At 49.0% G+C, this 18,902-nt stretch overlaps 2 protein-coding genes across 4 annotated transcripts; one reads left to right on the top strand and one right to left on the bottom strand.

The window, feature by feature from the left end:
- Nucleotides 1–10,627: 10,627 nt before the first annotated feature.
- On the bottom strand, nucleotides 10,628–14,793 carry TIMM17B (translocase of inner mitochondrial membrane 17B). Of its 2 annotated transcripts, XM_081793907.1 has the most exons (6): nucleotides 14,668–14,793; nucleotides 13,705–13,804; nucleotides 12,218–12,281; nucleotides 11,297–11,425; nucleotides 11,100–11,210; nucleotides 10,628–11,003 (listed from the first exon to the last, which is right to left on the bottom strand). In XM_081793907.1, the coding sequence occupies exons 1-6, from the start codon at nucleotides 14,691–14,693 to the stop codon at nucleotides 10,915–10,917; spliced, it is 519 nt and encodes a 172-aa protein (XP_081650033.1). In that variant the 5' UTR covers nucleotides 14,694–14,793; the 3' UTR covers nucleotides 10,628–10,914. The 2 variants fall into 2 exon arrangements, with proteins under 2 accessions (XP_081650033.1, XP_081650034.1); XM_081793908.1 differs by lacking the exon at nucleotides 12,218–12,281.
- A 90-nt stretch (nucleotides 14,794–14,883) lies between these two features.
- PQBP1 (polyglutamine binding protein 1) lies at nucleotides 14,884–18,886 on the top strand. Of its 2 annotated transcripts, none has more exons than XM_081793905.1 (7): nucleotides 14,884–15,026; nucleotides 15,457–15,541; nucleotides 17,264–17,375; nucleotides 17,638–17,750; nucleotides 17,931–18,194; nucleotides 18,424–18,487; nucleotides 18,670–18,886. In XM_081793905.1, the coding sequence occupies exons 2-7, from the start codon at nucleotides 15,475–15,477 to the stop codon at nucleotides 18,824–18,826; spliced, it is 777 nt and encodes a 258-aa protein (XP_081650031.1). In that variant the 5' UTR covers nucleotides 14,884–15,026; nucleotides 15,457–15,474; the 3' UTR covers nucleotides 18,827–18,886. The 2 variants fall into 2 exon arrangements, with proteins under 2 accessions (XP_081650031.1, XP_081650032.1); XM_081793906.1 differs by lacking the exon at nucleotides 14,884–15,026 and adding an exon at nucleotides 15,079–15,252.
- Nucleotides 18,887–18,902: the final 16 nt, after the last annotated feature.

Genomic DNA, 18,902 nt, shown 5'->3' with positions numbered 1-18,902 from the left:
TTTGTGTCCCTGAGAATTGTTTTGTTTAGTTTCATCTTCCCAGAGTCAGGAGAGTTTTTATTCCTGACCCATGATCAGTGATGATTGGCCTTTGGCCAAAATCTGGAGACACAGTTACACAAGCACCATCCTTATGGTGCATTGCAATTCTTGTGGGATCTCCTCAGTCTAAAACTGCCTCCTCCTGGCCACATACCTGCTTCCTTCATGTTTTCTCAGTGAAATGTCAACACCTATGTTTATCTCTCTAACTGGCATAATTTCACCAGGGAGATTTCAGAATTGCAGTAACCAAACTTTTGCTATGAAAAAGATAATTCATTTGATGGATACCTTAGAACCGAAAGGGCAGAAATCCATATGAAGAGATGGTTTGTTTCATTTATCTAAGAGAGAGATCATTTTGTTTAATAAAGGAGATGTCCTTCTCTTCATTTCTGTATTTGGGAATTACAAAGTGCTGACTTTCGAGGCACCTGGATGGCTCAGTTAAACGTCCGACTCTTGATTTTGGCTCAGGGCATGATCTCATGGTTTGTGGGATTGAGCCCCACATCATGCTCTGTGCTGACAGTGTGAAGCCTGCTTGTGATTCTCTCTCCCCCTCTCTCTCTGCCCCTCCCCTGATCATGTGCGCACACTCTGTCTCTCAAAATAAATAAATAAATACATACATACATACATAAATATTTAAAAATTCCTCTTTATTTTTTAAATGTTTATTTATTTTTGAGACACGGGGCTCGGACTCACAAACCATGAGATCATGCCCTGAGCCAAACTCGCATGCTTAATTGACTGAACCACCCAGGCACCCCTAAAAATTCCTCTTAAAAAAAAAAGTGCTGACTTTTTAATAGTATGCCTCGGTGACATTGTCAAGGGCCTGATTTATTGTTTAAATAAGCTGTAATAACTCTCTTTGCAGTATGTTTATGTCAAATTGTATTTTCTTGCAGCCAAAAGTCTTCCCCTCTGCTTTCTGGTGGAACATGACTAGCTTTTTACAGTGTTCATTTCATGTTCATCTGAAGCCACTATGGGAACCCTTATCAAAATGGACAAACCAATGAAGGAAATTCTACATAGCTTGCCATTATTTGAGATAACCGTAATAAGATTGGAGGTTGGCAAACATACTTCATGATATTAGCCACAGTAGCAGAGAGAAATTGGCCTTGACACTGAACTAACATTGATGGGGTAAGTTTAAGGGTCTTGCTGAGATGGTCCCCTTGAATGTCATACTTCCAATGAGACAATCATGGCAAAGACTGTAAAGGTAGGACATGGATAGGAACCAAAGACTTGAGGCCCCTTTGAACACCTCCAAAGTGGCTATGAGCACGTTCTGGCTGTGATTTATCTTCCAGGTGAACTGAGCCTTTCATCGCCAGGGAGCTTTTGCTGTAAGGGTAGGAATTATCACCCATAATCTTCAGAAAAAGTAGAGAGACCTAATAGAATTCTAAAAGTGGGGCACCTGGGTGGCTCAGTCGGTGAAGCATGACTTTGGCTCAGGTCATGATCTCAAGATTTGTGAGTTTGAGCCCTGCATTGGGCTCTCAGCTGTCAGCACACAGGTTGCTTTGAATCTTCTGTCCCACTCTCTCTCTCTGCCCCTTCCCCGCAGGGGCCGGCTGGCTCAGTCAGTGGAGCATGTGATTCGTCATCTACGTTGGAGTTGTGAGTTCAACCCCTAGGTTGGGTGTAGAGATTACTTAAAAATAACCAAAAAAAAAAAATCTTTAAAAGTAGAAGCAACAGAAAACAAACTGATGGTTGTATGGTTGCCAGAGGGGAAGAGGATGGGCAAAAAGGGGTGGAGGGGAGAGGGACATACAGGCTGACAGTTATGGAATGAAAAAGTCATGGGAATGCAAGGCACAGCAGAGGGAATATAGTCAATGGTACTGTAATGGCATTGTATAGTGGCAGGTGTTCAGCATAGCATAACATACGGAGATGTTGAATCACCATGAATCACTATGTACACCTGAAACTAATATAACATTGTGTGCCAACTATATTTCAAAAAAAAAAAAATCTGGGGCACCTGGGTGGCAGAGTCAGTTAAACATCTGACTCTTGATCTCAACTCAGGTCACCATCTCACGGTTCCTGAGTTCGAGCCCTGGGTCGGGCTCTGTGCTGATAATGAGGAACCTGTTGGGATTCTCTCTCTCCTCTTTCTCTCTGCCCCTCCCCTGTTCACGTTCTCTCTCTCAAAAATAAATAAACATTAAAGAAAAAACCTCTGTGTTTCTTTAAAAAAAAAAAAAGTAACAGGGTGAGAATAAAGGAGATCATCCTGAGAGATACTTTAGTTGGATACTAGAGGGCATCATGGTACAATAATAGTCAAGATCCACAGTGGAATAAAAAGGAAAAAAGGAGTGCTGTAGAAATCAGAAAGTTAATCTTGTTTCATCATCTTGGGGACAAGCTCTGCACCTCTGCAGTCATCAGCTTCTGGAGAATTCCTAAGAATCCTGTTTCATGCCTATTAATACGTCTTTTTCAACAAGCTTGAGGGAGATTTGCCCTCTGATTATGCCGGCTTTGTTCTGGTGGATATTTTGAAAATTTTTTAAAGTAATCTCTACACCTAATGTGGGGCTCAAACTCACAACTTTGAGATCAAGAGTTGCATGCTCTTCTGACTGAGCCAGCCACACGCCCCTATATGGATTTAAAAAAAAAATTTTTTTTTCCATTTATTTATTTTTGAGAAACAGAGTGAGACAAAGTGTGAGTGGGGGAGGGGCAGACAGAGAGGGAGACACAGAATCTGAAGCAGGCTCCAGGCTCTGAGCTGTCAGCACAGAGTCTGAAGCGGGGCTTGAACCCACAAACTGTGAGATCATGACCTGAGCTGAAGTCGGACGCTCAACCGACTGAGCCACCCAGGCGCCCCCCTACATGGATATTTTGAAAATGCAGCTCGAACCTGTTAGGGAGACATCTGGAGGCATCAAATGAATTTCTAGTGGTATGAAGTTAAATTGGCCTGTAATAGGGTAGAATCCAGGATTCCAAGTAAAATTACAAAACACATGGGCTGGTCTGTTATTAACTCAGAAATAATTAACAAGAGATGGTCCCCAGAGGGGATAGATAGATCTTATTGCCATCAGTTTTGAGGGGTTACAGAGAAGGAGGGAGGCAAACCATAAGAGATTCTTAAATACTGAGAACTGAGGGTTGATGAGGGGTGGGGGAGAGGAGAAAGTGGGTGATGGGCATTGAGGAAGGCACCTGTTGGGATGAGCACTGTCAAACAAATTTATCTGACAATAAATTATATTTAATTAAAAAAAAGAAGCGTGTTGACTTTTTATATTTTTAAAAATTTCTTTTAAAAATAAATTTTTTTGAGAGAGAGTGGAGGAGGGGTAGAGAGAGAGAGGGAAAGAGAGAGAATCCCAAACAGGTTCTGCACTGTCAGTGCAGAGCCTGGCCCCGGGCTCTTGGTTGTTTTCTCAGACCATGGCTACTACTCTGAATGTGATTTCTCTCTCTCTCAGGCACACACACTCATCCACCAAGACAAAAATTTCATAGCTATTTTTTTGTGATGTTTATTTTTGAAAGAGAGAGACAGAATGCAAGCAGGGGAGGGGCAGAGAGGGAGGGAGACACAGAATCCAAAGCAGGCTCCAGGCTCTGAGCTGTCAGCACAGAGCCGGATGCGGGGCTCAAACTCACGAACTGCGAGATCATGACCTGAGCTGAAGTCCGACGCCCAACAGACTGAGCCTCCCAGGCGCTCCATTCATAGCTATTGTTTTAAATACCTCCAAAGTGGGGCACCCAGGTGGCTCAGTCGGTTGAGGATCCAACTTTGGCCTGGGTCATGTTCTCACAGTCTGTGAGTTCAAGTCCCGTGTTGGGCTCTGGGCTGACAGCCCAGAGCCTGGAGCCTGCTTCAGATTCTGAGTCTCCCTCTCTCTCTCTGCCCCTCCCCTGCTGATGCTGTCTCTGTCTGTCTCTTAAAAATAAGTAAACATTAAAGAAATTTAAATACCTCTGAAGGTGGATTTCTTTCTTATAGGTCCCTTCTGGTACTAACATTTCCCTCAAAAAACTAATCTCAACCCCTGGTCCTGTAAAAATTGGACACTGACTTCACAGAATGCTTCTGCTGAGGTCATTATAACCCTATCAGCAAGACCTAGACCATCAGGAATGGGAACTAGCCTTGGGACATTTTGTTCTTTTCAGAGACTCCAGCCTGTTGGGCTGCTATTGTTTAACTCCACTCAAGCAATCTTTCCCTCTTGGGGTGCCTGCGTGGCTCAGTTGGTTAAGCATCTTGACTTGATTTTGGCTCGGGTCATGATCTCAAATTCTAGTGAGACTAAAAGTAAAAGCCTCTGGGGCGCCTGGGCGGCTCAGTCGGTTAAGTATCTGACTTGGGCTCAGGTCATGATCTCACAGTTCGTGAGTTCGAGCCCTGCATTGGGTGAGCTTGAGCCCCACATCGGTTGAGCCCCGTTTCTCTCTCCCTCTTTCTTTCTCTGCCCCTCATGGGATTCTCTCTCTCTCTCTTCCGCTCCCTCTGTCTCTGCCCCTGGCTCACTTGTGCCCTCTCTCTCTCAAAAGAAAAGAAAAAGCCGCCTGGCTCTCTAGAGACCAGCTGGACTTTGGGACGTTTCCATGGCTTGAGTTTGGTCATCTAGGCCCCTGTCTCCAAGGTTTATTGTGAAGACTAATCATTATCTTGTTTCTGGTAACTGCTTGTGCATTTATATGTATCCTGTCCAGAGTGTTAAATGGCAACTGTGCAGCCCTTGTCACCTCAGGGGATCCGACACAAACACATCTAACACAAATCCAAATCCTGTAATGTCTTTCCTAACACCCTTAACTGAGATGCTCATCGTTCCCCACGGTGTGTGTATTCTCCCTTGTTGCAATGAGCTAATACACCCAGCTTTGTTTAATCATTGGTGTGCTCCTGGTGGTCTTTGGCTGAAGTCTAAGAACATTATTTACTTAAAAAATCCAAGAGAATCATCTAAAAAACTTCTAGACCTAATAAGAAAAGTAAGGTGACCAGAAATAAGATCAAATGTGAAATTGAATAGCCTTCCCTTATAGACATTAAAACATTTTCCAATGTAATAGAAAAGGACATTGTTCCTCATGATAAGAAAATCCATCAACTTCCTGGGAATGCCTTGAGCGAGAAAATTATGAACTCTACACATTTTTACAGAAGAAAAAAAAAATTGGTTTCAAAGAATGAAAAGAGATATCGTGTTCCAGGCATGAAGAATCAACACTGGAGAAATGGATCCCCGAATTAATCTATATATTCAATTTAACACCAGTAGAATCCCTTTTCATCTCCTAAATCATGAAATATTTTCAAATGGACAATAATCTGCAGAAGATATTGATACAATGGATGCCTGGGAACTCTCATCATTTTCTCATTTGCCTCAGATTTTTTTCTTTAAGAAACAAAATATTTTGGGGCACCTGGCTCAGTTGATTAAGCGTCTGACTCCTGATTTCCGGTCAGGTCATGATATCACAGTTTATGAGATCTGCACTGACAGCAAGGAGCCTGCTTGGGATTCTCTCTCTCTCTGCCCCTCCCCTGTTCGCTCTCTCTCTCAAAATAAGTAAGTAAACTTAAAGAAAAAGAAACAAACAAAATATTTCCGGTCCAGCTGAAACCTATCCCTCCACCCAATTCTATCCTCCCCTCATCCTCTGAGGTAAGTGCAATTCTGAGTTTATTACAGATCATTTCCTTGCATCTTTTTATTCTTTTATTATATAATTAGGGATCCATGAACTGCATGTATTGTTTGCATGTGTTTAAAACAAATATCATACTCTACATAGCAGTCTTTGACTTTCCTTCTTCTGTCTCATACTGTAAGCTTGAGAATGATCCATGTTGATACACATGTCTCTAGTTCGAATTTAACTCTTTAGTGAGATATACATACATAAAAGTCAATGTTAGAAGAGTCCAATCTGATGAATATTTTTTTTTATTTTTGAGAGAGAGAGAGCACGCACGCAAGAGAGAGCAGGGTAGGGGCTCCTGGGTGGCTCAGTCAGTTGAGTGTCCGACTTTGGCTCAGGTTATGATCTCATGGTTTGTGGGTTCAAGCCCTGTGTTGGGCTCTGTGCTGACAGCTCAGAGCCTGGAACCTGCTTTGCATTTTGTGTCTCCCTCTCTCTCTCTCTGCTCCTCCTCTGCTCACACTCTCTCACCCAAAAATAAATAAACATTAAAAAATTTAAAAAAGAGAGAGAGAGAGAGAGAGAGAGGAAGAGAGAGAATCCCAAGCAGTATCTTCAGTCAGCGCAGAGCCCGACTCGGGGCTTGAGAACACAAAACCGTGAGATCATGACATGAGCCGAGATCATGAGTCAGAGGCTTAACTGACTGAGCCACCCAGGCGCCCCATGAATGTTCTTAAACTGAATGCACATGATCATCTAAGATGACTGTGTGAATGCCCAAGATTGCCACCAACTTCATCTCCACGGAGTCACTGAGATTACTGAGATTATTACTTTAACAAAGGGAGCTCAGAAATTGTTACGATGCCCTGTGAAAACCTTCAAATGACACCTGTCATGACTGATAATTATGTGTTGGAAATTAGGGTGCAAAACACATGTCGGAAACTCTAAGTGCTATAAATAAGGATATAAATAAATGCCAGCTTTGCCACTTTCAAGTCAGTGTGACCATGGGTGAGTTGCTTTACCTCTTCGTGCATTCGGTTTCTTCCTATGTATAATGAGGGTAACAAAAGGAAGGTTTCTCTGTCCCCTCAGAAGGGATTGTTGGCCCATCCTTCCTCTTCCACATGTTCGCAGGCAATTTGATGACACTGCAGATTCTCTAGAGGTGGCTCCCATTGTCCACTGCAGAGATTGGCCCCAAATGGGCTCCTTGACACCATCTGAGCTTTGCTCTCTAAAGGTGTATCCGCAGGGGAGGCTGCCCTCCCACCCACTTCGATGACGTGGGGTGCTGGGGGCTGGGGCTGGTAGAGCTGCCCTGCCCAGTCAGGCCCTGTTCTCTGATTGCCACTAAGAAAACAAAGCAGGGGCACCTGGATGGCATAGTCGATTAAGTGTCTGACTTTGGCTCAGGTCATGATCTCGAGGTTCATGAGTTCAAGCCCCGCGATCGGGCTCTGTGCTGGTGGTACAGAGCCTGCTTCGGAGTCTCTCTCTCCCCCTCTGCTCCTTCCTCACTTGTACTCTCTCTCTCTCTCTCTCAAAATAAATAAGTAAACTTAAAAAAAAAGAAAACAAAGGAAATAAGAACACTCAGACCAGCACCCCCAGACACAGGATAAGGTGTATGAGTCCAACTCTCTTGTCTCTCTTGCTTTCTCTCTGCCTTTCTCTGCTCTCTCACTGCTTTGTTTTGTTCTCTCTCTGCCCATTTTCAACCCCTGCCCTCTGCACTGACTCTCCTAATCTTTATGTCTATCTCCCCACTTACACTCTTTTCCCATCGTTTTCACTTGTCATACTGTTTTTTCTTTCTTGATATCTCTCTCTGTGTCTCTGTCTCTCTTTTGATGTCTCTGTAAATTCTGCCTTCTCTTTGTCTCACTACCTTTCTCTGTGTCTGTCCTTTTCTATTTTCTTTGGGTCTAATTTCCCCATGTCTGTCTCCCCATCCTCTCAGGGTCTCTGCCTTAGACCGTGATTCCTTACCCAACTGTCATGGCTGGACCCCCTCGTACTTCCCTGATTCTGTCCATCTTTCTAACCCTTCTTGTCCACCAAATATTCCCCCCCACCGCCTGCCCCATGCACATCAGTGGGTGGCAAAACCAGGGGCCACAGGGAGTGTGGGAGCCACCAGCCAGGGATGGTGGCAGAGAAATGGGGGAGGAGGGCTGAGAGGCAGCTGAAAGCATATGGAGGGTGACTTGGGGCTAAGGGGATGGGCGTGGGGGGATCAGGATAAGAAGATAGGAAGGAAGAACTTGAGGCATGAAATCCTTGTTGGAAGCAGATGGGATTAGAGATGAGAGTGAGACAGCCAGAGGGAGGAAGGGGTACCTTTCTGCTTCTCCGAGGCCCCTCAGCCAGAGTGTTATGGGAGGGGGACCTGATAGCCCTTCAGTGCAGCTCACAACTACAACAGCTGCCTCACCTTTCCTGCGGTTCCCTCCATCTAGTGCTGATGGTCTTCCCACATCCCTACCTGCATTTCTGACCCTCACATAGCATCTTACAGTTTGTCTCTGCCCTTTCTCCTCTCTTTTCCCATATCTTCTGTATGTCCCTCTCTGCCTCCATCTTTTTCTACCTCTCCATTGTTGTCTCTGTCTCCCTATGTGTGTCTCTAGGCTTCTATTTCTCTCTGTTCATCTCTCCATCTGTTTCTGTCTGCCTCTCACCTTCTCCATCTATTGCCTTTTCTTGGTCTCTGTAGTCCCTCCCGATGGAAACTGCCCAGGATCTGACCCCGTATTCCCTTCTCTGGGAAAGAGAAGCTGTCTGTGGGCCCAGACCCGACCTAGCCGCTGCCCCGTGGCCGGCTCCAGCTCCGGGGACCTGGGTGACTCTGGGGGCCCCGGGACCAGCTAGGAGTCCAGGGTCTCCGCGGACGCCAGGCCCCCATAGAGGCCTGATACTGCCCAGAGCCACTCTCACCCAAAGCCCTGAGCCTCAGTTGCTAAGCCTGGTCCTCCGCTACGAAAGCCAGCACTGACCTGGTCCCCGCAGCCAGCGGCCCGAGGAGCCAGAGTAGAAAGGCCTGAAGGTCGCCACAAACTGTGCTGAGGTCCCACAAATCCAGCTGCCTTCCAGGTCCAGAGACAGTGAACAGAGTCCCGGGGTTGGGAGAGGAGGGCAGAGCGCCTGGGAGTTTGGAAGAACCTGAAGGGGAGGGATCTTAAGGAGGAGGGGTGGGGCCTCAAGGTGGGAAGAGGTTCGGTCTAGAGGTTGAGGAACCTGCAGGTGTTAAGGTGCCTACAGCAGCGGAACCCACTTGGAGGGAACCAAGGAGATACAGTAAGGACGGGGCCTCAGAGGAGCCAGAGCTGATACATAAGGCAGGTAGGTCCTGCACGAGCCTTAGAGGACAGGGATAAAAGATAAGGAGCCAGGGCCTGGAGGCACAGGTCTGTGGATACCACAGCCACATGAGTGGGGTGGACGGGAAAGGCTGGGAGGTGTTAGTGGGGCAGTGTTTGATAGGGGCTGGATGGGGTCTGGTAACACGAGGCCGGGGAGGGGCAGGGGGGTGGGACCTGGTGGTGAAGGAAGAAGGGTCTTGCGTGGAAGTGGCAAGACCAAAGAGGCCCAGAAAGGACCACAGCCTGGGATACCCTGGGCCTGACGGGCACCTGGGCCGTAAAGGTTGTGTGTGCCACTGCTGCTGATGTGCCTGCTCGTGGAGCTTTGAGTTTGAGGCCAGGGCCCTAAGAGGGCTGTGTGCATAGTGCTGGTGGTCCACCCTCACTTTGCTTCCCGGGAGGTCTTCAGCCTGGTGGCTGCAAAATGTCTGCCACTGAGGCACTCAAGCAGGCAGTGTTGCAGTTCTGCTACTATTGAGGCCTTGAAGCCACAGGGAGGTCAGGAACTCCGTAGTTTCGCCCCCAGGAAGCAATTTTGGATAAGGACATAACCGCTTTTTAATGGCTTGCACAGAAAAGACCGTTCTTAGGTCTCCCATGAAGCCATTGGTACCCCAGTGGTGACAATATTTGTCTCGTATGTAGGGGTCTGCATGGAAGAAACAGTGTTTGGGGCTAAAGTCCATCCAGAAAAATCTCTTTCCCATAACCATCCCCCACCCCAATATGAAAACTTTCTGGTTATTTTATGGTTGCCCTTAAAAAAATTACAGGGGCATTGGGTGGCTCAGTCAGATAAGTTTCCGACTTCAGCCCAAGTCATGATCTCGCAGTTCGTGAGCTGGAGCCCCACATCAGGCTCTGTGCTGACAGCTCAGAGCCTGGAGCCTGCTTCAGATTCTGTGTCTCCTCCTCTCTCTGTTCCTCCCCCACTCACGCTCTCTCTCTCTCTCTCTCTCTCTCTCTCAAAAATAAACATTAAAAAAATTACAATACAGACCATCATGGAGCACAAGTATCTCTGTGATACAGCAGAGACTGACACAGGGCATCTTCCTCAAGAAAGCTGGGTCTTTCTGACACCTACTTCCATCCCAGGTTCACAGGCCACACAGAGGGAGACTACCTTCATAAATGGGTTGACTGGTATCCAGAAAGCCAGAATTTATTGTGAGGCCAGATTTTCCAGCCTTGGCAATGGGGGCATGGGAAGGAGGGGCCAAGGTATTGGTGTGCATGTGAGGGTAAGGGGTGCAAGATGCAGAACTATACCCTGCCCCCCAGCAATCCTTCTGTTCACTCACTTCTTTCCCAAGCCTATTCCCCTGTTTGCTTATGATTCATCACCGGGCCCCCACATACCCTTATTCATGTACCTATTCATATCTTGATTCATTCCCCCTCCTGCTCATTCATCCCACAAATATTTAGTAGAGCGCCACTCTCTGTGGGATTCCAAATCCTACGGCTTCTGAGTCCCTGAAGAGGGCTCTGCCCCTTGTCCTTAAGGAGGGGTTCCCATGGGTGACCCAAGGAATACATACACAGGCATTTCAAAACTGGCTTTAAATACTCATCAGGGCGCCACGAAAAGGGGATGGGGTGAGAACTTGTTACATGTGAGTATGGGGTTGGGGTGCCCTGAGAGAGAAGGGGACCCATCCGTCAGGGCAGCTGGGGTGCCCCACCCCCACCCTGGGACAAGGAAGCAGAGTAGAAGCCCTCTCTGGAGGGTCCCAGGGCCAACTGGGAGCCAGCCCTCCCTTCGAGGTAGATCATCTGGGAGGGAACGGAGGAGGGGCTCCCATGGTGGTGATGAGAGGCAGTCACTTCCTCAGTGGTACTGCTGATAGCTGGGATAGCCTGGGGCTGGGGTACCCTCCTTAGGGGGCAGCTGGCTGGGGTCCTCCAGGAACGGGGGTGCTGGAGAGGATAGAATCAGGTAAGGGTGAGAAGCAGTGCACAGGCAGAGCAGAGCATTCTGCCCCTCTCCCTGACCAGCATGCGCCAGGTACTCACCATTGCGGAACTGCTGGGCAGTGTAGCGAGTGAGGAGGATGCCAACGCCCTCTATGAGGGCCAGCAGGATGCCCCCCATCATTGCTGAGCCCACCATGGCCAATGGGCCACCTGGGAGAGTGAAGAGGCAGGGAGAAAAAGGTGAGGGCAGGCGGAACAGGGTGGAAGGGGCTGGGGCCGGGGGCCGGGGCACTCACTGCGGGCAGCCAGCACAGCCCCAGTCAGTGCTCCACTGGTGATGGAGTTCCAGGGATCTTCCTTGCCCCGCAGCCGCACCAGACCACAGTCGATGGTGGAGAACAGGCCTCCCCACACGGCAAAGCTACCTGCAGGGAGACCAAGGCCTGATTAATGTTCCTGAGGAATCCCAAGAATCCACAGCACAGGGTCTGGGGACCTCCAAGGCCTGAATGCTCTGGCAATGAAAGGGGAGAAAAACCCAAACACAAAGGCAGATGAGTAAACTATAGGATATTCCCCCTCTACCATCATGACTGCTCCTTCTTCAAGTGACCCCTAATCGTCAGCAACATTCCCTTTACATTTGTAGGGGTCTAAAGTGTTTGGAAGCAAATTTTTCTTCTCTATGATTTTTAAGAGAACCACTTTGATCTTCCTAACCAACACACAGAGTTGGGAATTCCAATCTTGGTTTAAGGGAGAAGAAAACAGGTTAGGAAAGCCAGTTAATATGACAGTTAAAGGCCTTACTATGTGCCAGGACCTGTTCTAGGCACAGCACGTTATTTGACTTCTGAAGTCTTAAATTCGTTCATATTATTCAAGTGCTTAGCAGAGCAACCAGCACTCAGCAAATACTATGTAAACTACAGAAATTATGAAACAACTTAGGTGGTTATTGCTATCATCATCCCCATGTTACAGATGAGGTTTGGAGAGGTTAAGCCATGAGCCCAAAGTCATACATCAGGGAAAATCCAGGAACTGGATTTAAACTCCAGAATTCACATTCTCACCCCCTACAAAACATCACTGACCCAGAAATCCCCAGGTAGAGTTGGGGCTGGAATCTGTACTCCAAATTTGCAGTCTAGACCCAAAGGAGCAACCACCCCCAACATGGTATCACATCTCTTATGTCTCTCCAAGCCTCTCACCTCCAATCTGGGGGGCTCGGATCCTCACAGCGTTGACACTACCTCTCAATCGGTGCCGTATTCCCTGGGAAAAGCGAGGAGTTGGGGAGTCAGAATAGGGATGAGGTCCCTGGCACACAGGGTTTCTAGCTTTTAAGAGAGGGAGAGTGATGGATTAGGGGTATCAGGAGTAGAGATGTGGAGAAGTGGCCAAGAACTAGGAGGCTGGGGAGCACTCTAATATGGGTGTCCTCAGACCAGCGCTGAGAAGTTCTCATTTGTTCAATGATTACTAGCATCTGTGTGCCAGGCACCATGCTGTATGCAGGGATAGTGAATGAGACAGACCTTAGCCCCTGCCCCCTCAGAACTCACGTTATAGTGGGAGACAGATCCCTAGCAGAGGTACAGATAAACAAGATGCTTTAGACAGCAATACATACTCTAGAGGAAAGAGGATCAAGAAATATGATAGGGGCGCCTGGGTGGCTCAGTTGGTTGAGCACCTGACTTCGGCTCAGGTCATGATCTCATGGTTTGTGCGTTCGAGCCCCGCGTCAGGCTCTGTGCTGACAGCTCAGAGCCTGGAGCCTGCTTTGGACTCTGTCTCCCTCTTTCTCTGCCCCTCCCCAGCTTGCACTCTGTCTCTCTCTCTCAAAAATAAATAAAACATTAAATTTTTTTTAAAAAAAGGAGATATGATAACAACTGAGGGGTTAGGAAAGGACTCCAAAGGAGGGGGCATTTGTGCTGAGGTTTTGAGGATGAGAACAGGAAACTTGGGCAAGGATCCAGGAAAGAGTCCCAGGAGTTGAGGGGAGGGATAGGACTAGATATGTAAATTGCAGGGACCTTGGCAAATGGATGGCATTTAAAGCCATGAAATTTGAGAAGATCTTGGAAGAGGGTGGTCAGAGAATGACAGAGAACTGATTAGGTTAAATTAAAAGCATTTTCAGGGTGCCTGGCTGGCTTGGTCAGTTGAGCACGCAGTGCTCAATCTGAGGGTGGGTCATGAGTTCGAGCCCCACGCTGGGCATTAAGCCTACTTAAATAAATGAATGAATGAATGAATAAATAAATAAATAAAAGCATTTTCTTAACTTTAAGGCTGTCCTTCTCCTGCCAGTTAAACTCCTGTCACTTCCCCGTACAGGTTTCTGACCCAGAATCCGCCTCTGGGTAAAATCTTTCTGGCTTTGCACAGTTAGGATTTGGTAATGATCGTTTTGACAGTGCAGCATTTCTACAGAGGAGCTCCAGTTGGGTTGGGGGGAGAAGGGGTGGTGTTGAGGGACACGGGGCCTTGTCTGCAGTTCTCCCGGAATCACATATCCTGGAGCCAGGCAGGGCACACAGTAGGTGAGCAGGCACCATAACGAGTAAGTGCATACGACTGGCAGCTCCAAGCAGTTTTCAGAGCAATATCGCGTGTGGGCAGGGAAGGACCCCCTGCACCACCCACGGAAGGCCACAACTCACGACAGGGGCGGAAGGCCACAACTCACGACAGGGGCGTTGCGGAAGCCCTTGATGGCCTGGAAAACTCCGCCGCCGATGACGCCCATAGTGAAGGCTCCACCGCAATCGTCCACAATTCGCCATGGGCTGCAAGCCAGAAGGGGAGGATGGGGTTAAGTGAGCCCCTCGACCCCCGCCAGGTCACATGGACTCTTTCCAACTGGGAGAAACCAAGTCACCCGAATGAGAAGCAGCACTTCAGATAATGAGATTATTTTCCCCCTCACTTATGCAAGAAATGGTGCAAAAGGGGAAAAGTATTAGTCTTTGCCCTGTCCGCACCTCCCCGTATAGCCAACCAAGGAATCTGCCAACTGCTTTACTACCATCAAAAGATTAAGTGAACTCATACAAGCAGAGTGGGCGCGTGTAAATCAGCGTTACGTGTTAATTTGCTAATGTTATTAAAGCGGGAAATGGTCTCACCCCCGTCTCCGACAATGAGAACGTCCAACCAAACCCCGCCTCCTTCCCTCCTTCTTTTAACCGGCTGCAGCTGGTAAAAACCAAGAGCGGACCGTGGGGAGGATACAGCTTGTCCACAATAGGCTCACCCAGGCCCCGCCCCCAACACCTCAAGAGACCGGGGAAAAGCCACGCGTGGCAACCCTGGGGATTTCCGCTCGACACCGCGCCACCCCTCGGCCGGAATGGACTCGGCCCGCGTGTCTCTTTTAGTTAACAAAGAGGGACTGGGGAGATACGGAGTCGAGGGAAACGTGGAGTGGTTGGTCCTGCACGGCATCTTCTCCAGGCGCATGCCTGTGGCTCCTCTTAACGGAGCCCGCGTGGGAGGAACGAAACTGGAGGAGCGGAAGGATACCACAAATGTCTCAGAGTTTCCCGAGTCTGGGACGTGGCGCGGTGTGGCCAGCACCTCTCCCGCCCGCCTCCCCCAGCTGGCCGTGGCGCCGCAGCAACAGTCCCGAGGCCTGTGCCCATCGCCGTACCAAGGCTCCCGAGCGTACTCCTCCATGGCGCCGGCGTCCGGCCGCGCAGTCTGGCTAAAACCTGGCCCGGCCACGCCCCCACTGTAAACGCACACAGGCGCCCGAGCTTGCCACCTATTCCAAGACAGCGATTGGGTCGCTTTGCCGCTCGTCACGACAGGGTCGCACTGTCATTGGCCACCCAGGTTTGCGTCATCTGCACTGCAGCCCGAGCGTCGTCCAGTTACTTCAAGGCTCGGGGAGAGACGAGCTCGTTCTGTGCTTTGGGAGAAGGCAGTTGTATGGCCCTGGCGGTCTTAGTGGCGACAAGAGAGAGGCGGCCGGTCTGACAGCCTTCCGCTACTCGCGTGACTGTATTGGTAATGTCGGGGTGGGCGCATTTTTTGGAGCTGGAGGAAGTGCTGCGCTTTGCTCCCCCATCCCCAGCGCTTTGGTTCCTCCTACCCAGCAGTCTTTGGGGGAAGTTGGGTGAGCCCATTTCTAGAGCGCGGGTGAACCGAGCTTGGCCCCTTCGGCGGTGTGCGGAGCCTGGGCCCGGGAGAGCTATACTGGGTCCTGGAACACCCAGCCTGGAGGGAAGGGTTGGTGAGTTTTGGTGGCATTGCCACCTATCTTCCATCTTTTAGTACGTAGATTCCGTCCACCCAGCTATTGGTGCAGGTGGGCGTGAGCACATGCCGGGAGGAGGCGCTTGGTTTTAGGATTTGGATTTGAATCCTCATTTGAGCTGTTTTTTGGTGGGTTTTTTTTTTTTTTTTTTTTTTTTTTTTGCCTGTCCGTCCATCCTAGGTCCGTCTGCTATCCGCTATGCCGCTGCCTGTTGCACTGCAGACCCGACTGGCCAAGAGAGGCATCCTTAAACATCTGGAGCCTGGTGAGCGAACTAAGAGCAGATGGGCCTACCATGTGCCAGGCTTGACAGGCACTTTGTTGTTGATACTGCCACTTGATACCTAGCATGGGCCTACCGCGAACCAATCAGTAGGGTGGCAGGCATTTCACTGATAACAATATGGGTTCCTGATGTCCATTCCTATTTCCTCCGTAATACTGGCACCTAATGGCACGTGCAGTCCATCAAAAAATCCGTGGAAGTGATTACAAAGTATGTAACGCTAAGGGCAGCTGACAAGGGTAATAGGATAATAAGATACTGATACTTTGTTCTTTATCTTACTGGTGATACCATTATCTCAGACCTATTGTGGTGCTAGTAATGATCTATACCTTATTGGTCACCATATCAGTAGCTGACCTGTATTTGGGGCCTAAGTGTTTGGTACACACATTATGGTTAACAGTATAAAATAATGATAGGATCTATCATTTACACGCTTACTCTGCTGCTGCTAATGTTTACACCTCATTGTCAATAATAGTAAAAGCTGACATTTGTTTTGGGCTGCAGTGTGCTAGGCACTGGAAAGTACATCTTATTTTCATCTTACTGATAAATGACATCTATCACCAGCGAATGTGTGCCAGGCATAGATCTTGTGGTTAACAATACTGATAATGATCATTGATCATCTATTTTAAGCCTATTGAGTATCAAGTCCTGTGCTGATGGTATATATATCTTACTAACAATACTGATGCTTACAGCTGACATCTTCGGGCCTATTGTGTGACAGGCAGTATGCTGTTGCTGACATATACGTTTCATCGTTAGTTATATCCACAGCTGAAATGTGTGGTAGGCCTACTGAGGGTCATATACTGAGCTGACAACCTACACCTTTTTTTATTTTACTGATAGTGACAACTGTTGCAGGCTTACTGTGTGTCAGGCTTAGGAACTGAATGGATTCAGAGCAGTGTTTGGACAAATCCCTTGCTATCCAGACCTGCTACTCAATATACAGAGTCCGAGGGGCGCCTGGGTGGCTCTGTCGGTTGGGTGTCTTGACTTCAGCTCAGGTCATGATCTCATGGCCTGTGAGTTCGAGCCCCACGTCGGGCTCTGTGCTGACACCTCAGAACCTGGAGCCTGCTTCAGATTCTGTGTCTCCCTCTCTCTCTGCCCTTCCCCTGCTCATGCGTTCTTGCTCTCTCTCTCTCTCAAGAACAAACACTAAAAACATTTTTAAAAAAGGATTAAAAAAATACACACACACACACACACACACACACACACACACACACACAGGGTCCGAAACCCTGTATTTGCCAAGCTTGGGAGCTGAATAGATTTGGACTATTTTCAGCTAAACCCCTTACTGTGCAAGCTCATTTTACCCAAATAGATTTGGATAGCATGGTGTCACGTGCTTCCTGAACTCAGGAACTGGAGGATACATTTGTTTTGGTGAATCCCTATCTAAACTCTGAAACCAGATAGGTTTGGGTGACAGTATCAAATTTCAAATCTTATCTGAAGCCAGAAACAAAGGATTTAGGTAAACTTTTTTGCAAATCTTCAGATTTGGAATGTGAGTGACATCTGCCACAGCAGGTGAGATGCGGAACACACACGTGTACATGCACACACACACACACACGGTCCATGTGAATCTGAGTGTCTCACCAGGCTCTGACTGTAGGATGAGAATCCCTCTGGTCCTTACTGCTTTTCTCCACCTCGCTGTCCTGCCAGAACCAGAGGAAGAGATCATTGCTGAGGACTACGATGATGATCCTGTGGATTATGAGGCCACCCGCTTGGAGGGTCTGCCACCAAGCTGGTACAAGGTGTTTGACCCTTCCTGGTGAGCCTGGGGGACTCGGGGGCGGGGGTGCTGACTTCTGACTTCACCCTTCCTGTGCTGTCTCTGGCCTTGGGGTAAATGGGGAACACAGGGAAGAGGTTTGGGGGTCCTCCCTCCGGGGTCCTGACATGGGGCAGGTCTAGGCAGAGATAGGGGAAGACAAGAGTTGAGGCTACAAGGAGAGGACATCTGTGCTGACACTCCTTCCCTCCCTCTTTCCGTCCCCTCCTTCTCTTCTTCCTTCCCTCCCACTGCCCTGCAGTGGGCTCCCTTACTACTGGAACGTGGACACAGACCTCGTGTCCTGGCTCTCCCCACATGACCCCAACTCGGTCGTTACCAAGTCTGCCAAGAAGCTCAGGAGCAGTAATGCAGGTGAGTTGATAGATCCAAGGGTGCCTCACATGCTTCTGCAGCTCTCACAGAGGGGTCAGGTAAATGATTGTGGATCAAGAAGGGGCAGGTGAGGCAGGCAGGCCCAACCCCCGGCAGGGGAGGTTGTTGAGGGCAGAGGCTGCTGGGTCCCGAGTCATTTCAAGGATTTTGTGTCCCCAGACACTGAGGAGAAGTTGGATCGGGGCCACGAAAAACCAGAGCGGGGCCACGAAAAACCAGAGCGGGGCCACGAAAAACCAGAGCGGGGCCACGAGAAGTCTGACAGAGATCGAGAGCGTGGTTATGACAAGGTGGAAAGAGAGAGAGAGCGTGACAGGGATCGGGATCGTGACCGCGGGTATGACAAAGTAGACCGGGAAGAGAGCAAAGAACGGCGCCATCATCGCCGAGAGGAGCTGGCTCCCTACCCCAAGAGCAAGAAAGGTAAGCAGAGCAGCAGGACCAGGAGTCAGGGAAGGCAAGTGAGGCACCACAGGTGAGCCACATAAAGGAAGTCCTCACTTTGCTCATGCAACTGCCTGAACCTGGGTCCTGCGCCAAGGTGCTGCCATGGCAGCCATATGCTCCATTCCTTCCTGGGATGGGGGAGCTTGGTGATCAGGCGCTCCTTCTGCCTCCACTGAAGATCTCACTCTTTCACCGACTTGCACAGTGGCGAGCCGGAAGGATGAAGAGTTAGACCCCATGGACCCCAGCTCATACTCGGATGCACCTCGGTAAGTGACAATGCCTCATGAGCCCTTCCTTCTCTTTCCTCGTGACTTCCTTGTGTCGATGACCATTCCTTTTCTCCTGTCTCCTTTCCCCATTTGTCAGTTGTTGGGAGTTGGGGAGAGTGCCTACCACAACCCACATTCCCAACTGCTGACCCATATTCCCTAACCCTTGTCACCCCCAGGGGCACGTGGTCAACAGGACTCCCCAAACGGAATGAGGCCAAGACAGGTGCAGACACGACAGCAGCTGGGCCCCTCTTCCAGCAGCGCCCCTACCCGTCACCAGGGGCTGTGCTCCGGGCCAATGCTGAGGCCTCCCGAACCAAGCAGCAGGACTGAGCCTCCCCGCCACCCTACCACCCTGGGTATTTTTAATAAAGGCTTTTCAATGGATTGTGACCATGAGACCTGAGTG

This window comes from Panthera onca, chromosome X (assembly GCF_046562875.1).
Source record: "Panthera onca isolate mPanOnc1 chromosome X, mPanOnc1 haplotype 2, whole genome shotgun sequence".
NCBI lineage: Eukaryota > Metazoa > Chordata > Mammalia > Carnivora > Felidae > Panthera > Panthera onca.
The sequence above is the reverse complement of the archived record's forward strand: the minus strand, read 5'-3'. Positions and strand labels throughout refer to the sequence as shown.

What these genes read in the sequence shown, in the direction of transcription:
- TIMM17B (XM_081793907.1), bottom strand. Translation starts at nt 14,693, where the DNA reads ATGGAGGAGTACGCTCGGGAGCCTTG. An exon ending in GAGTACGCTCGGGAGCCTTG is followed by an intron (nt 13,805 to 14,667) that starts GTACGGCGATGG and finishes TCTGGCTTGCAG; the next exon opens with CCCATGGCGAATTGTGGACG. An exon ending in GCTTCCGCAACGCCCCTGTC is followed by an intron (nt 12,282 to 13,704) that starts GTGAGTTGTGGC and finishes CGCTTTTCCCAG; the next exon opens with GGAATACGGCACCGATTGAG.
- PQBP1 (XM_081793905.1), top strand. Translation starts at nt 15,475, where the DNA reads ATGCCGCTGCCTGTTGCACTGCAGACCCGACTGGCCAAGAGAGGCATC. An exon ending in GCTCAGGAGCAGTAATGCAG is followed by an intron (nt 17,751 to 17,930) that starts GTGAGTTGATAG and finishes TTGTGTCCCCAG; the next exon opens with ACACTGAGGAGAAGTTGGAT. An exon ending in TCATACTCGGATGCACCTCG is followed by an intron (nt 18,488 to 18,669) that starts GTAAGTGACAAT and finishes TGTCACCCCCAG; the next exon opens with GGGCACGTGGTCAACAGGAC.